This window comes from Excalfactoria chinensis, chromosome 1 (assembly GCF_039878825.1).
Source record: "Excalfactoria chinensis isolate bCotChi1 chromosome 1, bCotChi1.hap2, whole genome shotgun sequence".
NCBI lineage: Eukaryota > Metazoa > Chordata > Aves > Galliformes > Phasianidae > Excalfactoria > Excalfactoria chinensis.
In genome coordinates this window covers 102,802,908-102,827,768 of record NC_092825.1, presented here as the reverse complement: position 1 = coordinate 102,827,768, position 24,861 = coordinate 102,802,908, and the positions used below count along the sequence as shown (strand labels likewise).

The 24,861-nt window shown below is 37.3% G+C and overlaps 1 protein-coding gene and 1 long non-coding RNA gene across 3 annotated transcripts in view; one reads left to right on the top strand and one right to left on the bottom strand.

Annotated features, from left to right (window-relative positions):
• LOC140250318 (uncharacterized) overlaps nt 1-24,514 on the bottom strand; it is a 57,707-nt gene extending 33,193 nt beyond the window's left edge. The window contains exons 1-2 of the long non-coding RNA XR_011903138.1: nt 24,428-24,514; nt 960-1,056 (exon numbers count right to left, since the gene is read on the bottom strand). This is a non-coding gene — a long non-coding RNA (uncharacterized lncRNA). The remainder of the gene's footprint in view (nt 1-959; nt 1,057-24,427) is intronic.
• Nucleotides 1-24,861, top strand: part of DSCAM (DS cell adhesion molecule) — a 424,636-nt gene that overhangs the window by 235,824 nt on the left and 163,951 nt on the right. For both annotated transcript variants that reach the window (XM_072332968.1, XM_072332974.1), the window contains exon 4: nt 22,389-22,535. In XM_072332968.1, the coding sequence (XP_072189069.1) occupies nt 22,389-22,535 (147 nt within the window). The remainder of the gene's footprint in view (nt 1-22,388; nt 22,536-24,861) is intronic.

Here is a 24,861-nt window from a genome sequence, read left to right as displayed (position 1 = left end):
CTTAGCAAATGATCACGCTGCACAGTCAATCTCTCTGTAGATGCCAGTATCCTTCTCCCAGTAAGTTCAAAACAATGAAAACAGTAAAACAAAAGGAAGCAGATAATTGCATGCATAGTCAAGATAATCATAATATCTAGAAGGAAAAAATAAATAAATAAAAATCAAAAGAATAAGCTTTATATAGAAAAGTAATAACTATAATTTTCCCTTAAGACTTGGATGCTATTTATGAATTCTTGTAGAATCCGTTTTCTGTTTACAGTTGGTGTGGTAAGCCTCAAAACCTACCAAATCTGAATTCATGACCAATATTTAGGAATAAAATAGTGCTACCTAGCAAAAGGGTGCTGAGGAGCAGACACAGATGTTTGCTTCCCTGAATATGGATGCAGTTTCCAAGATTTTTCATGTACTTCTACTGCTAGATAGTAGACTTAGTGGATGGCCATAGTCTCTTAAAAGCAGAATCCACACCTTTATTCCACCTCAAGAGATCTGAGAAGAGCTTTTTCTCTCTTTCCGTTCGCTTACATTCTCAGCAGAACTTATTGGATTATCTGAAAACCTAAAACAAAATCAGTGACTTTGTATTCCGGGGTCAAGAACATGTAAAATAGCAATGATTTTCAAACTCCTCTGCTTCAAGTTAATTTGTAATACTCAAAAAGGATTTTTAGAAAAGAAAAATGGTCAACAGGTGATCAGCTTAACTGTATGTATTATTTCCTATCATGCTTTGCTCTCAGTTTTAGCTTTCTAAATTCCCTGTTGCCAGTAACAGTATTAGACTGTTGAGTACCTATAGGAGATTGTTTGGGGAACAGTTCTGTAATACAAGCTATGGTATTGCATACAGTATGTAATAATATTTTAATTTCTAATGTGTTGAAGATCTTTTCAAATAGCAATTAACATGTTGGAGTATTGCCACTGAATGAAGCAGATTAGTTACTCACCTGAGAGTTTCTGGATCCTTTTCCTTTCTTTAAAAACGAGTATGAGACAGTTTAGCTTTGTGAGGTCTTTCTGTTCCCAGCTTATTTTGATGATGGACTGCAGAGACATTACGTATTAATTTTGGTTAGCACCTCATAGGATTTAAATCTTTTAACAGTCATTCATTTTGCAAGATTTACAGCTTTGTTTTGCTGATTGTGAGATTGACGGAATGTCTTCTTCCAGGCTGAAGTCTTTCAGTAGATCGCCTTTTTCTCAAAAGCTAAAGTTGAGAGGCTCCACTGTAGATTTCAGTGTTCAGGGAACATATAATGAATAATTTTGAGTGAGAGACAAAAACAACTACTGTTGACCAAGTATCTCTTAGAAGACTTCAGGATTACTCCTGCCAACAATTTGTTCTATTGGCTTGAATGAGTAAGTATGATAATTTACTGTCTGTTTCTACACGTGCTCTACATCTCTGCAGCTCCAAGAAAGTGGAAGAAGCATCTGTTCTTTTATATTTTCCTTAGATTCATGTTTATGAGTTGGTGAAAGGATGCGTACACTCTGACTGTTTCATCACTGACTTCTAGACTAGGAAAGGTTTACATTGGGTATAAGAAATAAATACTCCTTGGGAACTGTGATCAAGCACTGGAATAGGTCACCTAGGGAAGGATCCCCATGCTTTAAATATTTAAGAGACTCACAGATTTGTTACTAAGGAGCATAGTTTGGTGATGGTATGCAGTAGATCAGGTTGGTGGTTGGAATTGATTATTTTGAAGATCTTATCCAACATATTCCGGGATCTCATATCCACCTGCATTTCCAGCAGGTGCAAAGACATTAGTTATTACTAATCAGTGTTTAATAGAAGGGTGGTAACCAAACTGGAAATGAGTTTAGTTTCTCTGGTGATAAAATTGGTTGATTTAAATATATATACATACTGGCACTTTCATTGTCTTATTAATTTCATGAGGATGTGACCACTTGTATCAGTAGTATGAGTAGTAGTGTTTGGTAAAATACTTTATAGAGAGCTTCAATAAAAATCATGGGAAACCCTTAGTGCTCTTATGGACTAAATGCGTATGAATAACCCGTCACTGTATTATTCTGTATTACTCTACAGGTGCATGTTCAGCCAGACTAAGTTGCTCTTAAACCACTGTAGCCTCAAATATCTGAATTATGTTACACTGTGCTATTACCACCTCCTAGGAATCTAGCTACTTCCCTACTAGCTTACCCCACCAGAATTTCCCTTCCACCCTGTAATGCAAAATAAATAGTAAATTATTATCTTTTGTTTTCCACACTTCTTCACTGTAACAGCCCCGTATAATAAGAAACCACCAAAGCAGTGTATATCCATTTTATGTGACTTAACTCTTCAAGGCCAGAAATCTTATATTAGCTTGGTGGTGTTTTTATTAGTGCTGCTGTTGCTTGATATAATAATGTGGTAGTATTATGCTCCAAATTTCTATTTTTTGAAGAGTTTGGAGACCAAACTGTTACTTTTACATGTTTGCTATAGTTTTTTCCAGGACAGTTCTGCATCTCAGCCTCTCACATGTAAATTACTAACAGTATTTAAACTGATCCTTAAAGCCAGCTGTGGTAAGAACAGTAAGTAGAATACCTGTCCATCCAAAATCTTCTAGTGGCTATTATCGCAGTCACACTGTGGTGTGAAGTAGCCATAATATCCAAACTGTAAATTGGAACAGAAAGCACATGTTTTCACTGTGTATGGGCTCTTCTAGTGGCTTTGACTAACCCTGTAGTTTTGCAAAGTATGACATGGTGCATGAATAGTGATATTCATTATTATCTTTTATCCTTTATACACACATCTCAAAATATAACAATTATATTGTCATATTTTCAAGAAATGATAGATGAACTCATTTTCTGTTCTCTGTTTCACCTTTAACTGACTCTGAATAAATGCAAGAAATATGTCAAATTAGACACTGAGACATTTTATGTTAGAAAGTGAAGCTGAGATAAGTTCCATGACCTACAAAGCAACTCTTTGTGCAGAGTTTGAAAGAAAACAAACAACAACAAAAGAGAGAAGGGTTGAGAAAAGAGAAGGAAGGTTGATCTTTGCTCTTCTTCCCAGCTATGAAACCTTCCATGGTCAGAAACTCAGTTGAAAAGGGGATATAGAAACAAAAAGTAACTATGACTACCATTAGGAAAAAAATTACCTGGGTCATCAAGTTCTGTAGCAGGATCATACATAATACTGAAGAGTTCACAGCACATCTATTCTTATTCCATCTCATCACTCTTACCCACTTCCTCCCAAAAACAAACAAACAAAAAAACAACCCAGAAAGTGACCTTAAAAACTTTGACATCCAGAATCTAAAGTTATATATATTAAAAAAAAAAAAACAAAAAAACAAAACAAAACAAAACAAAAACAAAACAAAAAAAAAACCACAAAAACAATAATATGACACAGTGAAGAGCAAAGTTGAAAAAGTGATGTCCTCTCACCCTCCAGTTTCAGGATAGTTCTCTCATAAAAAAAACTTCCAAGTAATGCAGAGAAAAGTAGATCACCCATAAACTCTTGCCATTCTAGTTTGTATCATAATTCTGTATTGATTCCATATTAGGTGACTTTCTGCAATCCTGAGCATGCAAACAACAGATGCCAACTAAGTACTTTGAGTTTTCTAAGCACTTAGAATATTGTTTTCTGCCCAGTATCTTATAACTGTACTGTGTGGTCAGATGACAATAGACCCATCACAGTAGAGTCTGGAGGAACAAATACCCCTAAAGCCTACAGAGAATTATTAGAAGATCTGATACATAGGATCAACAAAATGTGATTTAGTTGATGCTGAGAAAGATTAACAAATGCCAGTTTGCTTGAATTGAATGCTTAAAGCTTTTCTTCAGAAGAAAATCACAGATTGTGTTAGTCATTTCCACGTCCTCCTCAGGGTCCATATTGAAACAAGTTAAGTTTTCTCTGCTGCTCTGTTTGAAAGGTTCCAAATCTTTATCTAATCTTCTTCAAATGTCTAGACTCAGTTTTATTCATGACTAATTCAAAGCCATTAAATCTCATTCCAGTAATGCTCTTTAAATTCAGTAATTCTTAGCTCTCTTTCCCTGGTGTATGTACTCCCAAACATATGTGTATATATTTATTTTACTATAAAATTATTATTTTCACATTTATTACCACTTTTTATTTAGTAGTGTAAATAAATAAGCTTATTAAGTTCATTTCTAAAATAATAGGTTCTCTTTTTTACCATAGCTTTCTTTTTATTTTTATTTCAGACATCCCTTGTGAAAAAAAGTCAACCTGAATTTCAGATAATATTCTACAAGAGCTCTTATCAACATCTTATTCGTTTCTTCTCTTTATCTATCAAAACTCTTTATCTGTTTAGTCTTAGAATCATAGACTAACGTGAAGAATATTAGGTTGTCTTCTGAGCATATTATGGTTTCCATGTTTACCCAAAAATCAGTTTTAAACTGAAAAAAAAGAGAAAATTTGTTTTTTCATCATTCTTAAAGGATGAGTAATAGAAAATCCCAAGTATCTCTGCTAATTTTGTAGCATAGATTTGGTCCTGATCCAGACTGTAACCAGAAACTAAAGAAATTAGAAGGAAAAGTATGAATATCTGGATCTAAAATTAATTCACCTTACCTGTCCCTCCAAGTCTCAGAATTTTGCTTTATCTTTGAGCACATTATGTTTGGATCAGCAGCTATTGAGACCAGTTCTTGTTCTGTGTGAGCTAATTTCCCACTGTAAGTATTTTAAATATTTGCTCTTTTTGTTTACTGTCAGAAATTTTCAATATGTCTTTCAAGCCCCTACCTCACTGTTTTTGTACGGAATATTCTGACATTCTTCTGTGAATTCAATGCATTTGATCTGGTAAAAAATCCAGAATTAATGATAAAGTTAGATAAATGGCTGCACATGTGTCCTGAGAGTTTCTTTGCTCAGAGAATTGGTACTGTGGAGGGAGACAGATGTGAACAACAATATTCAGAAAAATAATTTCATTACGAAATTTTGGTTAAGTCAAATTAAAAGTTAAAAGCATGAATCTTTGTTTTGTTTGTTTATTGTTTATTTGTTTTTAATTGTTAGCTGATGTCACATGAAGAATTTTTCCTTCTTGAAGGAAGCCCATTTTGTAGGTCTTTCCTTAATCCTGACAAATACTCAATATTATTTCAGTTTTGTGAAATTTAATTTTTCATTTTTTTTATATGTATATATATATATTTTTTTTTTTCCTGAAGTGGAGCACAGATAATTGCACAGTTCAGAGCTACTGTTTTGAACTTGCATTTTATTCATACGGCACCTCTTTCCAGCAGGCAGCAGGTCTTCAACAAGATCTGCCCCAAGCTTCTTGTGGACCAGTGATTTTTCCTGTCATTAGCTCTAGTTCATATATTATACATCTCATCTATAATTTACCATGAAGAAGGACCTTCTATAATTTATTACCTGCATGAAGACATTCATGTGCACACATGCATACATGTGATACTTTCTTACCTAGATACTCTTATTAACATATAAATAATTAATAGAGGTTATAGTCTAAGCAAATATTGTTCATCAAATTTTTTTACCCTCTAATTTATGTAATATGTACCACAGGGCATAATCTTATAAGAAACAGGTGATGCTTCCACACAAGATAGTATTTTATATGTGGGAAAGAATTAAGATCATTTAAAATTTTATCATCTTAATAAAGGTAAGTTCTGTTTCCAGATACTCCAAATTCTTATTCAGACTCGGCATCTTTTAAGATATGGTGTTGGACTTGCTGTTGTGTATTTTTAAAGAGACAAGATTTTTTATTTTTTTATTTTTTTTTAATTTTTAAAGAATTAAGCACTGGAGTCTATTGGATGAGGCTTTGAGCAACTTGGTCTAGGTCTAGGGGAAGGTATCCCTACCTATAGCAGGGGCTGGAACTAGATGATCGTTAAGGTCCCTTCCAACCCAAACCATTCTATGATTCTATGGCTCTGTTTCAGTTATGTGCTATGATTCTTTGTTAATTCAGAACTAGAAAACAGATTACTATGGTATTCCTGAACAGTTGCATTATATTTCATGTAAACACTGTCTGTTCTTCAGAAGACAAGCTAGCAATGAAGCTTTCAGATGTTTAATACTCAACCATTCTTTCCTGTGCAGAATAAAATTCAGTGTTAGTTTTGTCTGAATAAGGGGAGAGATATGCCTGTCTTTTAAGAAAGCATCATCTGAATTAAACACAATCCTGAGTTGCAGATTTCCATTTTTAATATATTAGGTCCCTTAAAAATAAGTGCAGATGATATTTGAAATGAGGTTAATCACATCACTTGTCCCCACTATTCAAATACTTACATCTTCTGTTTAAGTGGGAAGTGTTTCGTGGAGATCTTAAATAAAAAATATCTCATATTCATAAAAAGCTACCCTTTCTCATGTAATGTTTTTTTCAAGGCAAGAAGATATTCATTTGTTAGTGCATAGCTTTACTTTTGATAATGTACTTCCTTTACCTGACTGTTTTTGGATGGCTGCACCTGCATAATAGAATTTGAAAGTAGGTTTGGAAACACTAGGCAGGGCTATAATACAGAGTCCTAGTTACCCAAGCAAAATCAGGTCTGGGCTTGTTTAGCTTGGAAAAGAGAAGTCTCTGAGGAGACCTCCTTGTGGCCTTCCAGTACATGAAGGGAGTGTATGAATAGGAGGGGGAACGGCTGTTTACAAGGGTGGATTGTGACAGGACAAGGGGGAATGGTTTTAAACTAAGACAGGAAACCTAAATTAACTGTTAGGAGGAAGTTTTTGACACAAAGGATGGTGACACACTGTAAGAGGTTGCCCAAGGCTGTGGATGCCTCATCCCTGGCGGCATTCAAGGCCAGGCTAGATGTGGCTCTGGGCAGCCTGGTCGGGTGGTTGGTGACCCTGCAGGGGGGTTGAAACTGGGTGATCATTACAGTCCGTTTCAACCGAGACTCATCTATGATTCTGTGATTCATGTATCATCACATGAGGATAGTCTGCAGCTGTGCCACAGACAAAGCACTAGCAAGGTAATAGGAAAAAGTGTAGAATTGTTTCAGTTTTAATATCTCATTTTGAAAGATCGCATTGAAGGAAGTCAGTGTAACAGGTTGTTCGCAATCAGACTCCATCCAATCACTTACAATTAATTATTCAGGCCTTTCCTTGTCCTGTTGTCAATTTGAACTGAAAAACTGTCAGCTGCTGAGTCTCTGTTGAAGACCAGCCTTAAATCGTTATTATTGAACTGATCCTTACTAGACTCTTGGGCCAATGCTCCTGTCAGAAAGAAAAAAGAAATGAAGCAAAGCGTATTGACTTTTGAATCTTTGGGATATTATTTATTTATTTATGATCCTATAATCTTCTGCATTCTTTGCTTTGCAAGTTGCTGTGCTTTTTTACTGTGGCCCCATTGCTCCAAAAGGAACACAAGTCAATGAGACTTAATTTACAGGGATCTCACGTATGTTACACTTCCTTAATGAAAATGCCCTAGGGAGGAGATACCACATCTCAACTGTGGGTATGGTGTGGAATGCAAACCCCAGGGTCAGTGATATAAACTCTTGGAGCTTTGCCTAAGAGAATTTAAATGAAGAAAAACTGACTTTCTCCTTGAAGATAAAGACTGTGAACTGTAAAAGTAATAATGCTGACCCAAATAACAATTGCTCAAAAGATTGAACCAGTGCAGAATTTGCTTAGAATGAATGTCATGCAGCTGTCAGATTTTGCTACATTAATTTTCTCTTTATAAGATTCATTTATGGCTGTTCACATCTTTAAGCCATTGGCTGCATGAAAGACTATATCCAGATTATAGTTGAATATCAAGAGAAGAGAAGAAAAATAGGTTTGGTTCAGAGCTCTTTCATCATTACTTTTTTCACTGTCTGATTTTGAAAAACGGGGATAATTATTTTAAACATTCTCATTTCAGGGACGCCAGCATTTTTCAACCGATCACTTAAAATGTCAAGTACACAAAACTGCAGTATATGTTCTCAATAGAAAGAAATAAATTGAAATTAACTCAGTAAATACCCCTATATTAGATGCCTTTGTCCAAAAAAAAAAGTACTTTTAGACCTTACACGTGTAAACCACAGTGCACAGGTAAGAATAAACCACAGAGGCATTTCTTTCAGGTCAGTTCTGTTCAGGCAGCTTCTCTGCAATTCACATGTTCTGGGAATGTGAGAACTACTACCCATACGAATCTTCATATATAAATATTTTTGATATGGTCATAGCCATGTGTGCAAATATAGTATGTGCAAACAAGCAAGGCTACTCTAAATCATAATGGTCTGCGGATATAAATAGAAAGAATGACTGCTCAAGAAGTCTGCTTAGGGTCCAGGCAATGCTAATCTCCCTCTGTTTTGATATTTATTCATTTATGTGTTTATTTGTAACACCCATTTCAGAAGTTGAATAACTTTATATGCTATATACAACTCTTAGACAAGGTCTAATATGTAGGGCATAAACAGTTCATAGTAATTTGGTCTAAAATGCCACTGCTTTTTTAATATTCACCATTTAAAAGATGCGGGTAATTTCATGACAGTGATTCTGATTGTTTAATAGATGGTGATGTGCACTTCTGAACTAGAGTTATAAGTTAAATATATATATATCATTTGTGGTACTAATTCTGTCTTTAAGCTAAGGAAAAGCAGAAGCTTTAATGCAAACTTGCAACAATAGTTTAGCGTAAGTCTGGATTTTCAAAATTTGTTTTGAGGTCTTTATACAAAAGGAACAATAGCACAAACAAGAAGAGTACAGTGTACTTGAAAATATCCTAACAAATGAGATAGTATATTTATAGTTTATTTAGCTTAAACATAGTTTTACATATTCAAAGTGGTGTCAGCATTATCACAGAATCACTCAGGTTGGAAAAGACTTTAAAGATCATCAAGTCCAACCATGACCCAACCCAACCATACTACCCTAACTCTAGCAACCTTCCGCTAAATCATGTTCCTAAGCACCACATCCAAATGGTTTTTAAACACATCTAGGGATGGTGACTCAACCACCTCCCTGGGGAGCCTATTCCAATGCTTAACAACCCTTTCTATAAAGAAGTTTTTTCTGATATCCAACCATTCTCCAAACCCTTCACAAGCCTTGTTGCCCTTCTTTGGACCTGCTCCAGCATCTCAGTGTTTTTTCTATACTAGGTACCCAAACTTGAACACAGTACTTGAGGTGAGGCCTCACCAATGCCAAGTACAGGGGCAGGATTTCTTCCCTAGTCCTGCTCACCACACCATTCCTGATACAAGCCAGGATGCCACTGGCCTTCTTGGCCACCTGGGCACACTGCTGGCTCATATTCAGCCGACTGTCCATCAGTAACCTACACAGAGAGTTGAACAGTATCTGGCAGGTACTAGGGCAGAGTATGTAAAATCAGAAGTAAGAAAGGAGCCTTCTATGCTCAGAGCTCAGTATTGGGATACAGGATTCCCAGATCTGCCACAAACGTTGAGCATATTAATCAGTTTTATTGTGTCTCCATTTCCCAATCAATTAAAAAATATGCAAATGATGAAAATTTTCTGAGAAGCATGTTTAAGCATGTTTGCATAAGGATTCTGACACCTGTAAAGACTTCTAAGTCATGATTCTCTAAAGAGGTCATAAAATATCAAATTAAAAGCTCTCTACTATTTATTCTTCAGGAACGGTGTATGTTGTACTTATAATGATATTTTTCTCTGTGATGCCAATCTAAGAAAAGTAATAGTACAGAATCAAATTTATCTTTGTGAGATGGTCTGGCACTGTATATCCTTCCTATTTTTTATCTTTTACATATCTTTGAAATTAAGTTGGATTGAAATAGAACGTAAGTCTTCAATTGATACTTGGCATAAATCACACTGTGAATTTAATCCATGCAGAAAGTGTATGCCTTCTGACCTTTCTCTTGTTAAAAAGTTACTTTGCCAAAATTGTTAGCAAAGAGGTTAACTGGACAAAGTTCAGAAAATAAACAGCATGATAACCTTATCTTCTTACATTATAATTCACATTGAAAGTCTTTTTGATGGTAGAAACGTAAGAACATAGGATTGCAGAGGTTGGAAGGGACCTTAGGAGATCACTGGGTCCAACCCACTGCTAAAGCAGGTACTCTACAATAGGTTGCAGAGGTAGGTATCTACACCAGTCTTGAATGTCTCCATAGAAGACTCTGGGCAACCTGCTCCAGTGCTCCATCACCCTTACAGTAAATAAGTTCTTCCACATCTTAGTATGGAACTTCCTCTATTCAAGTTTTAGGCCATTACTCCTTGACCTATCACTACACACCACTGAGAAAAGCCTGACCTCATCCCTTTGCCTCCCACCTCCTTGTAGATATTTATAAATATTTATCAGATCCCTTCTCAGTCGTCTTCTCCCCAGGATGAACAGACTCATGCTACTCAGCCTTCCTCATACAGGGGATGCTCCAGACCCTTTATCATTTTTGTGGCCTTTTGCTGGACTCCCTCCAGGAGATCCCTGTCATTTTTAACTGGAGAGCCCAGAACTGGAGATAGTATTCTACATGTGGCCTCAGTACAGCAGATTAGATGGGGAGGATCACCTCTCTCGACCTGCTGGCCACACTGTTTTCAACAGCTCAGTAATCCACAAAAAGTAAGGTCTCTGTGCATACTATGTCTGCATATGCTGATTTAACGCAACCTGGAATCAAATTTTGTAGGAACTGTTTGCATCTATTTCAATACAAATTCACTGTTGGGTTGTTTTTGTTGTTGTTGTTTTGGGTTGTTGCTGTTTTCTCCTCTCCTGTTGATTGTATGTATGGTTTATCTAGTATAATACTTAGTTGCTAATTTTCTAATATTCCAGTATGTGGTAATTTCATTGAATCACAGCCAGCAGGAGACCTTTTGTTTCTGAATACAATACAGAACAAAATTTACATGTTTCTGCTTCTGTTATTGTGGTCTTGGTGCTATGACTCTTCTATTTAAAACATTGCTTCACCGGGGATTAACATGTTATGCTTTACAGGGACCCTGCAAATTTCCTGTATCATTGTATACTAAGGAAAATGTGTATTCTAAAAGATGGGGCGAGCCTGACAGGAGACAATTTTAAAGATGCAAGCATATCACCAACAATCAGAGCTGAATGAATTTAAATACATAAATGAGATAAAGCTCTGTGCCTTGCCTATGCAAGGGTAAAACCATCATAGAATTGGGTTTCCCTCATATTCTATGGTACAGTGTACTCTGAGTGAAAATCAATGTGTGTGAGAAGGGACAGTTTAAAGAGCTGTTGAAATGTATAGGCTTAACTCTGACATCTTGTTGAGAAAGACAGAAATGTACATCCTTAATTGTTTTTTTCTTCCTTATAAAAATGATTTACTGAACACTGGGCTGCTGTCTCCAGGGGACTGGCCAAGTGCCTCAGGAGGGAATTATTTAATTTAGATTGAATTCTTAGTGGAGTTACTTCTTCCTACAGTGAATATTTTCAGTAATTTTTATCTGAAGAACAACATGATTTTTCATTTTCAAATTGAGAAAGAAATAAAATAACTCCTTCCCACACTATTACCCTATAGGCAGATTAGCCTGTTTGGGTTCCCCTAATTTTGAAACACAGGGTAGAACAATAGGATGTACTATTTAAAGCTTTATCTGTTAGTTACAGCAAACACCTCAAATAAAATTTCTCAGTACTCAGATGTTGTGTAAATCTCTAAATAGAGTTTTTCAGCAAGGGAAGCCAGTACTGTTCTGACTATCTCATAAAGCTGTTCCTTCAAGTTGAGATGCTTCATTACCTCCAGAGTTACCTGCAGAATAAAAGTGGTTAAATATGTGGAGCCAAAAAGCTGCAGCTGCTCTAACTAATGTAGCATAATATTGATTATTTGCAGTTAGTTAAAATAATTCTTCTGCTTCTGGCAACTGTAATTCTGGGCATGTAAGGATGTGATTTATTCTGATCATATTGTCTATAGCAGTATGAATTCTGCATATACAATGACTTTAAAGCTATAAACTATTAAGGTGCACACTTGATGATGGTGACATAAACTAACTGCTGTTCAGACCAGAGGAGACAAAGGTTCTCCTTTTATTTACAAAGCAAATTCTTTATTGTGTTTATATTTATGTGCCACTAGAAGGGGAGATAGGTTGTTTCTCAATGTTGCAAGGAGTAAAGCACGTGTTTGTCTGTGTTAAGCCTCTGGTCAGCTTCAGGCCAATATTTATTTGGGATGTGCAAGCAAAAGCCTGAGAGAAAAATTTTAATCTTCTAGACAACTCTATATATCACAGGCAAAGCTGAATCCTCTTTAATCGGAGCCCTTAAAGCTAGCTAGTGATTTAAAATTATCTGCTTTCTTTCTAGCTGAAATGAGAAAAGTAGCTTCTACAGCAATGTGCGCATGGACCCATATCACCTAAAACTGTGTTATTAAAGATTATGGTAGTTTTATTTAATATCCTGGAGAACTGACAGTTAACAACAGTGGGCAGAGAACTGTAGCTTCTCATGCCTAATATATTCACAACATATCAAGAAGGTGAGCAATTAAACATTATATGATCAGTCACACTTAAACTATTCAATATTGAATAGTAACAAGTAACAAAACATAGTCTGTGTATACAAAAATAGAGCTCCTGTAAATACTTATGCTTAAAAGAAAATGTTATGTTTATTTCTCCTTCATAAAACTTGAATACTGCATACATAACATAAGAGAAATTAGTACTGACAATTGGCATCAAATATGATTTTGCAGCTTCAGACACATGGAGGGGGCAATAAAATGATCCTCTCTATGTTCTGATGTGTGTAATCTAAGAATTTGGTTTTCAGAATGGCCATTATGTGAACATCTAAACTTAGAAAATGATACCACTGTGCATGTAATAACATTAATGCTTATATGTCTTTCCTTGTTCTGTGGTTACAGAAACACAAACAAACTCATACTACAGTTGAATTTAAAACAGCTGAAACTGTGAATAATGATACCAACAACATTCAGAACCAGTTTCAATTTTTGAACATTGTGATCAGGCTTCATCCTGCCTAAATTTGAATCCAACACGGGTCCTCAACCATGGTTCCTATGGCAGTGCTGTAATGAATACAGCAGATTAACCATTTCAGCTCAGTTTATAAATCCATTACTATATCTTTATTTTCCTTCTTTCCTCTTCTCCTTTCCTCCTTCCTTATATTTCTTGCTTTATTTCTTTTGCTGCTTTATTTATTCTTTTCTTTTTCAATCTCATTTAAATTTTATTTCACTTTATATCAAAGAAGTAGGTAAGTTTACTGTCTTAGTATTATAATGCTGCATGCAAAAGTTTAAGGGAAATTGGAAAAACGTAGCTATAGCACAGTCTCAAGTATAAGAGACAGTAAATAATTTTGGAATGGAGAAATAAAAACCATGGTATCAGGATATGACTAAATCCATTTTCTTAAGAGATAGAATTTTGGTCCCTAATATTCATAACATGACATACATGAAAAGTGTAGGTGCCAAAGTAATAATAACAACTTGTATGTTAACTTTTATCTCTTTTAGCTTTTCCACTTTCAGTGATTCAGTAGAAATTATTTTGTGACTTTGTTCCTTTTGTGTCCTGGTGTTTTGGAGAGGTGGTGATGATGACCTCTCAGACCTTGAGCACCTCTGGCCTCTGCTGACTGAGTGGTGGGACGGCAGATCAGTAACTGATCTATTTGCATCCCCTGAAGTAGGCTGAACTGCCAACATAATAAAGGTTTCTTGAGTGGGGATCTGACTGAGGTAGAGGGCATGAAGGGGGTGAAAGGAGGCATAAAAAAGTGATGGTGTAAGAAAATATATTTATATATATTTAAATAATTTTATTTTTTGAGCTACACAAATTTTGGAATCAATCTATCTTACAATTAGAACCACGTCTGCTATAATGTTGGAACTATTCATAAATGTCCTCCACTTTTTGCAGAAAGATAACCTCAGATAGTTTTTATTGAACTCAAAAGCTTATTTGCCCACCAAACAAACAACAAAAATAACCCCAGAAGGTTAAAAAATGACTCGTTTGAGGCTTCTGACTTGGTTGTCGAGTTTAATTCTGAGGGGGAAGGTTGGCATTAAGGAAAAGGGGAAATGCTTACTGCTGTGGAATTGAAGAAAGCTTCAGACCCACAGGCTTAGCGTAATGACATGGGTGTATTTCTGAAAACTGTAAGGGGTCTGGAACAACAATTCAAATGTACCAGCAGCCACTTCTCATAGCTTTGATGCTTATTTCTTTCCTTGGGTCGAGATAAACTGAGAAATCAAAGACCTTGATTCCTCATGAGTGACATCTCCCTCTGGTGGCACCTGACTAACTGTGCGACTGTTCTTTTCTGCCAGAAAGTTAGTTGCACCTCATGGTGGCATTTCCAGTTACCAAAATCCAGATCAGTGAGAGTTAAGAACTAGGCCATGTAGTGCAAGTCAGTATTTCTTTCTTCAGCAGGTATGCCTGATGGGCAAAGGTGCTAACACAAAGGAGGTCTAATGTCAGTGTAACTCATTAAGGAAGTTAATGGGCCCCAGGCTGCAGGGCTATTTTGTAATTAGTCTCCTGCTCCTGTTCTCCTGAAAGTTAACTACAGACTGTGCCCCTAATGGGGACTTTGTAGACCCCAGGGCCGAGAGAATGAGGGGACAGCAAAATGAGTTTTATCCTCTGTAAGATCTGCTAGTGGGGCCTGTAAGGTTGGCTACATCTCTAAAAGGGAAGGCTGTGCTGCGTAGAGGAGCATAACCACGTTTGGACCATCTGCACCACCTACTGCAAGCAACACTCCAGGTGTTTTATGTAGGATGAGAACGCTATGTGAGTGGTACTTGGAAAACTGAAATCCCTGTTTTTCTTCTTCCCTTTACATGTCTTATTTCCTCATCTAAACTTTGGTTTGTGTGTGTATAGCACTGGCAGGACCGCGACTTCAGGGTACAGTTTCAGGATGGCACATTTTCTATGCCCACAGCAGCAGGTTGTTTTGCTTTGAGAATGATGTTGCAGCACTGCTATAAAACTGAGTGGTAGGTTACTCTCTGTTTTGACTCTGTGGGAAGGTTTCTCCCCTTGCTTGCACAGGTCACGCTAGAAACTTGCTAGCAGAAACAGTTCTATTCAGTGGGGGAGATAAGTACAGCTGATAAAAGTTTATTTGTTCTATATTATCATTTGGCTCACAATTAGAACAGCCATCTGTTCTGTTAATTTCTATCAACCTAATTTAGACAGCAATAACATAATGCCATAAGATGTATTTCCAACAAAGTGAAAATCAAATATGATTTTTTAAACCATCTCGAGGATAACATTGCTTCTGTTTAAAGACTAACGGTGTGCTGAGGGGGAAAAAATTAAATAAAAGCACGATAGAAGAATAATTAATGTTACAATTTTCAAAATATTCTCATTTTCATACAAGAATATTTTACACTCATTCTACAGGAAAGTGTTCATATTTTTTTATGAATAATACATGAGAACAATTTCATATAGAAAAGCTAAGCAGAATTATTTTAACTTATTGCTAAGACCTGAAAAATTTTATTTTAATCTCTGATATCACACAGTTTAATGGGAGGCATTAAAACCTTACATAAGAGCAATTTCATAATTGTTAATGTGACCTCTTCTCACTTAGAGAATCGAATACATGATTTACGAATGCAACTAAACTTTAATGAAGTCACTAGGTTATTCAGAGTGCTAGTCAGCAGATAGATAGTAAAATGAGAGGTATGCCTCAAAAATGTAATGGGATTTGGGGCCCTTAGTTGAGGTTGGTCAAACCTAGATATGACCCAGTTTCCTTCTTTTATCTCTTTCTTCTCTTCAGAGTTTTACTTCTTTGAAATATATATTTTCAAAGCAAATTATCTTATAACATCTCAGATGAAAACATAAAGTTTCATTTAATGAATGAAATTTAGAATCACAGAATCACCAAGTTTGGAAAAGACCTCTAAGATCATCCCTTCCAACTGTCCAGCTACCACTAATATTTCCCCATTAAACCATGCCCCTTAGTACAACATCAAAATATTTTTTGAACATTTCCAGGGATGGTGATTCCACCACCTCCTGTGGCAGCCCATTCCAGCACCTAACCACTCTTTTGGAAAAGAAATTTTTCCTGATGTCCAACTCGAATCTCATTGGCACATCTTAATGGCATTCTCTCTTGCCTTATTGCTAGTTAAGTGGGGGAGGAGGCTGATCTCAGGTCTCCTCTGAGCCTCCTCCAGGATGAACAATCCCTATTCCTTCAGCCACTCTCAGACTTGCGCTTCAGACCCTTCACAGCTTTGTTGCCCTTCTCTGGACACACTGCAGGACTTTCTTGTAGTGAGGGGCCTGAAAGTGAGCACAGCACTTGAGGTGTGGCCTCACCATGGCATTTCCTGCTGACAGCACTATTTCTGATACAAGACAGGATGCCATTGGCCTTCCTGGCCACCTGGGCACGCTACTGGCAAATGTTCAGCCAAGCATTGACCAACATCCTCAGGTGCATTTCTTCCACACAGTCGTCCAGCCACTCTGCCCCAGTCCTCTAGGGTTGTGTAATGTTGTTGTGGCCAAACTGCAGGACCCAGCACAGGGTCTTGCTGAACTTCATCCCACTCACCTCAGCCCAGCTATCCATCCTATCCAGATTCCTCTATGGATCCTTCCTGTTCCTAGGAAGACTGACACTTCCTCCCAGCTTGGTGTCATCTTGAAACTTACTGAGGATGTACTCAGTGCCCTTGTCCAGGTCATCAAGAAAGAGACTGAACAGGACAGGCTCACAACATCACGTGTGACCAGTTGCCAGCTGAATTTAACTCCATTCACCACTACTCTGTAGGCCTGGTCATCCAGCCAGTTCTTTATCCAGCAAAAAGTAAAGGGTTAATTAAACTAATCCAAACTTGTAAGAACATCAAAAACTTATTAAGGTGCTGGGCAAAAATTGCAGGAGTTTTCCAATATATGAATTATTCACATTAAATGAGTGAGGAAGTTCAATCTATATAACTAATTAAGGAGAAATGTGGTTTAAGAGGTAATTTCCTCATGTACTTAAATGAGGGCAGAAGATTTCTGACTGTAAAATCTTTAATGAAAACATGGAAAGATTCAATAGCTGGGGTCAAAGTCAGACAGACCACAAACAATACGCTAACTTTGAAAAGTGAGAATAATTAACCACTGGAATAATTTACCCAGGAGTATCACATGCTCTCCACTGCAAAAAGTCTTTAATCATGACCAGTGTCTTTTTAAAAAAGCTACAGCTTAACTTTCAAGATATGGATTTGATGCAGGAGTTAATGGGTAAAGCATGAAAGGTGAGAATAAATGACTTTAATGGTTCTTTCTAGTCTTTGGATCTATATATTTTTTCAGTCTCACAACAAGGCAACTTATGTATTACTGACAGATGGGACCTTGGAGAAAGAATGATGGATTCCATTTTCATGTTTTTTCCACTTACTTACATACATCAGTCTGTTTATGTCGATAAGCTTCTTTTTAAACTTTTGAATTTTAAAAAATAATGCGTTACTATGCTTGTCTAGGCAAGGCAAAAGGTCTTAAGGGCTCTTAATGTCCTTTGAACCCAATAAATATTGCAGATGTCAGGCCAGATCTTCAAAGATGCCGAACAGTGAAAACCAAAAGAGATGTAAGTTTTCAGCACGTCTGGAAAACAGATTCTGAAATTATTATAATCAAGTTTTCAAAGCATTAATATAAACATTTATGAGAGAGAGTAATAAGTGGGAATTATAAGATATATTTTGACACTGTTCATTTTAATTGTTGGAAGGAGGCTTCTTTGTCTTCCTCCCTTGAAGTCTGCCTACAGCCAAGCAAACGGAAAGCTCAGTTTGTCTGAAAGGATGTTCCATTAAAAAAAAATAAATAAAAAATCCTTATTTGGCATATTAAGTTGGCAAGCTAAAAAAAAAAAAATTAGACTTTGTTACAGCAAAGGGAGAGCGATTAAATTAAATGCGCTTCAAGGACAGAACACTCCCATAGATCAACAGGGTAATAAAAGCTTGTCGATCCCCATCCTGGTGCTTTTCTAAACACTTTTTGAAGTACAGAACGCAGAATGCTCAACACTTCAGCTTTGTCACAGTTGACAGCCTGTCGGTTTTAATGAAAATACTCTCCGTTTAGAAGATGACAGAAATTACATGCATTTCCCCTTTTATTTTTCTGTCATCTTTTCTGTCTTGCGTTTTTACTGTAGGAGTTGGTTATTAAAGCATTACATAAGTATGCAAAATATATTAAGAAGAGAGGAAAAGAAAATGCTTTAGCCCTGCAATTATATATAATGTGTGTTTGTGAGAAATGCACACTGTAGGATAACATCTGGTGTGCGGCAATAGCTATTTATTTTCAGTTATCTTTAAAGAGGGTGAGACAAATTCTCTAGCTAATGCATTAGGTGAAGGTTTTATTATACAATTGCCTGAGTAGTTTCCAACAGAAAGATGATCTAAGCAGTGTTAGATGGCTCAAGTACATTCCTAACTTCTCCAGAAAACATAGAAAGGTCACACTGAACAAAATCTTGGCTCTGCATTGCTTTCCTTTAATATGTGGCAAACTTTTAGTAAGTGTACCAGCTCTGGTTGACCCAGAGAACCAGATATAGAATTGCACTTGAGGAAGCTTGCTGCAAGAAAACCTGCAAATGTGAGGCAGTATTATGTGATCTAGAGATAGCTCACAAATCTGTACACAGCCTTCAGTGTGGCAATAGCCACTCTACATGTTTCCTTAGTATTTCAATGTAAGCATTAATGAAAGCAGTGTTTGCCATGTTGAGGTACCAAGGAAGTAGACTTTTGGCACTTTTAAGGAAAGCTATGGACTCGGTCCTTTCTGAGAAGCATATCCTAAGAATTACTAGTGATGGCCTGTATAGCACATAATTGAAATTTTTTAAGTTTTAGAGAAGTGTGGAGAATGGAATTCATTTTTTAGCTTTGGACATGTTTATGCAGTCTTAAACTTGTGCTTACTAGTGGTCTTCAGTAGTGTGACTCTATGTAGAACTGAATTATGTGTATTTAGCAAAGCTGAAATTGGAGCCCAGGAAAAGAAAGTTAAGTGAAGCCATTGTACAATGGCTTCATTTCTACCTTGCAGCTGTTTTGATTCCATTTGCTTGATGCAAATGCACAGTCTGTGCAGGCTTATGGGAGGGACCAGACATACTGCAACAATCTCACTAGCACCTCCTTAACTTACATGTCTTCCTGGTCCTGTGATGTTAAAGCACCTGAGTAGCCTCTCCACTCATATCCACCCCAGCTTGAAAAATCTGATCTGAGTCTTGATTAGGCTCCAGAGAATGTCTGCACCGTGTGTACAGCTCCTGTTCAGCAGCCCTGCCGTCCAAATGGCATTGCTGTGGGCAAGCACACGTCTGACATGGCTGTGCTGTCTGAAATACAGTGCTGTGTAATGCTCACACAGCTGGAAGAAGAAGCAAGAGATTGTTTTTGCTGCATACCCAACATTAACCCCTAGTAAAGTCTTTAAATGTGATTCCTGTCTCCAGAAACTCTGATTTTATGCTGCCTGCAGACCAGGAGGGACAACTATGTTTTAATTACCTTTAGTCCTTGTAATATGCTTCTTGGCAAAGGTAGATTTGCTTTTTGGATATTTCATCTGTACAGAATTATCATTTGACACAAGAATCAAATAACCCAGGGTTTTCACACCATAGCTCCAAATATTGTTTTTTGCACAGAATTAGTGGTGAAGGTAAACAGTGTAAAGGATGCAGATGGAGGGTACGTATGTGATGAGGAGGAGAGGTGAAATAGGCTGAGTGATTATTTTTGAGTAGTTGGAGACTGTGAAGGGAAAAATAAGAAACGCTCTGCACAAGGTATGCTGTATTTAGGACTTGCACTGTGAGAATCACCAAAAATAAAAGTATTTTCTGACCATCAGGTAGTATTACCTCTTTGTTCATTGACACAATGCTGCCTCCATAAGAGGAGGAATTGTAGTCAGCTGTGGATTTGGGCTGTATGACTAATAGGGGGTAAAGAGCAGTCCTGTGTTGGCTGTGGGATGCACTAGGCAATTGCCTGCAAACTTGTGATCCAGATGTTTTCTGGTTGCTAGTAGCTGTTAGCTCCCAGTTATTTGTAGAAAAATGTGATCAATATTTTTGGTCTAGCCACACTATTTCTTCAGACTGGCAAATAAATAAGTTGTTAGTATTTCAGAACCTTGGTAAAACGTTTTATTGAATGAACCTATTAATGGTACATATTGTTTCCTCAAAGTATTACAGCAAAACATATTCTAATACAAGATGTAGGGTAGCTTTGCTTTTCTCATGTAACTTCTACAGTTCTGCACTTCAGACATGTGGCTGTGAAACAAAGAAATATTACCTGTTCACATGTTTCTCCTACTATGCTCAACCAAACATTTATTTCCAAGTAATATGCTGAATCACAAGCTTTCTGTATGCAAGCGCTTAATTTTTCAGGGCAAATTATATCAATACGGTCTGTATATAAGAGGGAACAACCTCCCAGCCAGCAACTCACTCCCCTAAGCAGAAATACAGTATTGCTATCCACTGACAGCTCATGGTTGGGGAAAGCACTGTTGCCTTCAAGTCTTCTTTCAGGTCTGCCCTCACCCACCTCAGTCCCTTGAAATCACTTAGTAGCTCAGCATCTTCATTCCTGCATGCTAGGGATTCGTTTTGTTAATACATTTCTTATTAATGGTACAAGCTGTTAGAACAAAACAGGTACTTTAAAAGAGTGTGTGCAGCACGGCATGTGCTGTTCAAGAGGTGTGACCTGACTGCTTCCATGCTTGTGCTTTGACTTTGAGGAGAACAGGATCAGCCAAGACAAGTCACAGGCATGGCTATTTTATAATTCAGTATGCATACAATGAGAGAGGTGGGCTGAGGTTACTTTATTCGGTGTTCTGTGTTTTAAGGGTCAGTCTTGTCCTAATCTGTTTTTTTCCTCTTCTTTTAGATTGTGATTTAAAGGAGATTGCTTTCCATAATTTTGCCATTTCCTTTCTGTCTTTTATCTGCTGGATTACCTTCCCACTCATGCAATTGTCAGCAAGCACCTTGACTACACTTAATTATTGAAAAGTCATTGCTCAAATGGAGTACTGAAGAAAAAGAAATATTGCTTACTGCATATTACTGAATGTGTTTTTCTTCTTTGTGCATTCTTTCCCTTAGTTTGGGAGACAGATATTTTATAATACATAGGTATGGTTGTATATGTTTTAACAGCTTTCAGATACTGAGAGAAAAATAACTACGATATTGTTGTTATCTTCCATTTTTATCCTTTTGTATATTTTCATTAGTGTGAAACTTAGCAACGTATGCATGGCTTAGACTTGGGTATTTTTTAAAAGAAAAAAGTGGTCAGTTGTGAGTCTTAGGTTTGCAATGCATTCCAACCACATTATTTTCCATTTGTCCTAGTATGACAGAAGCTTTAGAGCAAATGTAGAAGTTGGCTTTTTTGTGTCCTTGACCTTAGAACAAGCATCTACAACAGAACAGAAGTACCTGTGTAGTTGTCAAATGATCAAAACTGCAGGTGTGTACATATGTACCGTGACATTTTTCACATATTCTGGAGTTAATCATAAAACAATACATATTTGATGAGAATTTCAGGTACATTATTTTCATTATGAATGAACTCTGGGAAAAACACTGACCCTGAACATATCAGTCTTGCTCAGTTTTAAGAGGCAACTGTTTTCCTGGGCTTATTTTTCTTCCTGAAAGAAATCTCTCTGGGTAGAATTTAAACAAATAAACAAACAACAACAGCAACAACAACAAAGTAAAATAAAATTCTGGACTATTAGATAATACATTCCATGCTTGTATGGTTGTTTAAAGCTCTTCTTTCAGATGCAGAGCCTCTGTACCTGCTTGCATTGTGCTTCTCTAATTACAGACTGCAATTCTTCTAATGTGTACATTTCTTATAGTGAACTACCATATCACTCTACCATGTTAAATTAAGGTGTCTCTAATGCTTTATATTCTATCTCAGCTACCTCTTGGATGCTTTTTTGTAACTGTGATATATACCAAAATACGTTTCTTCATTCCTCACTTTTTCTTTACAGATCCTTTTCTTTTTAGCAAGCAGTATGGATATTCATATCTTTATGTGTATTTTCAGTGAGCTTTTTAGCTTGCAGATATTTTAAATGCTGCAAATTCTTGTGTCTTTCAGGACCTAGATTTCTCATCACATCCACGGGAGCCTTGTATATTTTAGACGTACAGAATGAAGACGGACTGTACAACTACCGATGTATCACAAGGCACAGATACACTGGAGAAACACGACAAAGCAACAGTGCAAGACTTTTTGTATCAGGTACTGCCTTATAAATATAGTGTTGAAATAAGTACTGTATATGCCTGTCTAGTGTGCTGAACTGACAAGGCATGATCTTGTGCCCATATGCACCAACAACCAAGTTTTCTATCAAATGGAAGGTAGAGTTGGACCACTGTGAGGTTATTGCTGCTCTGTTTTAAAATCATTTTCTTTTTCTGTTTTCCTACTATTACTAGATATTTCAAGAGAGCAGGTAGTGTACAGCTTGGCTTTGGCACTTAGTACAGTGAGTTTTAGTAGGTTTAGAGTGCTTTGTGAAAGGACTGCGGATGGGATTTATCCCATTAAAGGTAGACATTCACTGTGAAAGTATCTAGTCCCCTTAGCCTCCCTTTTGAAACCAAGGGGAATGCACAGACACTTTAAGTGGTAATGTGTCTGGTCTGCTTTAGCTGCCCATATTGGGGTGAGATGAATCATCCCATGGTGCCTATTTCTCTCTGTTAACTACAGCAGGAGCTCAGGACATTTAGCTCAGCTGTAGGTATTTCTGCTGCAGGCATCTCAGGTTAGCTGATGTGCATTTCAGCCTTCCTTTTCATTTCAAATGCTCCTTCCTCAGTGCAAATAGTGTTTTCTCCTGCTGCCAGGAGGAGTCTCCAGCCAGAAGAGAAATGTGACTAGGCGCAGGACACTCAGGGTGCTGCAGGTTAACAGGAGGGCTGGTGGGAGACTGTCATGGGCAAATGGCCTAGTGCAACAGGAGAATTTGAAGGTAAATTGGGTGTTTTCACTTTTTCTTCTAAATTTAAATCATCTACCAATTGTTGTGAGCGTAAAGAAAGATCACCATGTCCCTCCCACAGCAAAACACTTGAGTTGTCGATATGATATTTCTTCAGTTTCCCCTTCTGCTCATTTTTTCCTTGTGAGAGAAGGTTCCAGTTGTGGGTGAGGTAAGAAGGAGGAGCAGCCCCCCTAGGAATGAGTTTGCAACTTACTCTCAAATACATCTGTATAGAAATAGCTCTGCTCCATTTTCCACATCTGCTAGATACCCATGACTGTATTTGCAGGTGTGCAAATCTGCTGTTGCATTCTCTGATCCACAGAGTCAGCTGACAGTAGACTCTCTTCCTTTGCAGAAGACAAGTCCACCATCACACTGAATGCCTCACAGAGGTTTTTCTCCTTTTCACTATAACTAAATCCTAAAGATCCATCAGAATACCACAGAATCGCAGAATTGTAGGGGTTGGAAGGGACCTCTGGAGATCATCAAGGTCAGCCACCTGCTAAAGCAGGTTCCCTAAAGTAGCTTGCACTGGAAATTATCCAGGTGCTTTTTTACAATCTCCAGAGAAGGAGAGTCCTCAGCCTCCCTGGGCAGATCATTCCAGTGCTCTGAGACCCTCAAAATAAAGTTCTTTCTTTTCTCCAGTTCAGATTGAACTTCCTACTCTCCAGTTTGAGCCCGTAACTCATTGTCCTATCTCTGGCCTCCAATGGGAGGGAGCCTGGGAGTGGGAGCCTGGCCCCAGGCACTTGGCTCCCACCCATTAGATATTTACAAGCCCTCTCTTTCCCAGTCGGAACAGTCCCAGGTCTCTCAGCTCATCCTCATAACGGAGTTGCTCCTGAACTCTTAATGTGTTCGTGGCCCTTCAGTGGAGTTTCTCTAGGAGTTCCCTGTCTTTCTTGAACTGAGGGCCTTCATAACCTAGCACTGCAGCCATTCTCTTTTTTCTTTTTTGGTTTTTCTATCAGAAAACAAGCAAACCCAGTGATTAGGTCTCAACTCTCTAGCCTCATGCCTTCCTCCAGTATGAACATCACCGAAATATTTTAGAGTCTTTTGAACACATGAATTAGTATGTAAAGACGCTAATACTAGAAATAGTGTGATTGATCAGGTTAGAATCACTTACCCGTAAGATCCAGGAGTTTCTTGATTTCAGTCTCTGGTGGCCAAAACTCTGGCTTTTTCTTTTCACAGAGAAGGTGAAGAATGTTTTATTTTATTTTTTTCTGCACAGCAATCTTCCTGCTTTGAGCTTATAAGAATAGGCAGGGTCCTGTCCTTCTAGCTGGCTCTATAATATGGTCTGTTTCCATATGAAATCATGCTGAGGCTGAGCCAGTGGTAACATAAATAAAATCAGGCTTGTATCTTGGTTACCATGGGAAATTTTTAGTTATTTCACTAAACAAAAGTGGAAAACTAAAAGCTCAGTCAGTATTGTTTGTAATTCATAATAAGCACTCAGACTTGCCCTCTCAAGACTTGCCTCTTCTGGTCCCCACAGCAGGTAAAAACAAAATAAGAAATGTTACCTGTGTACAGTAACTGCCTTTTTGAATT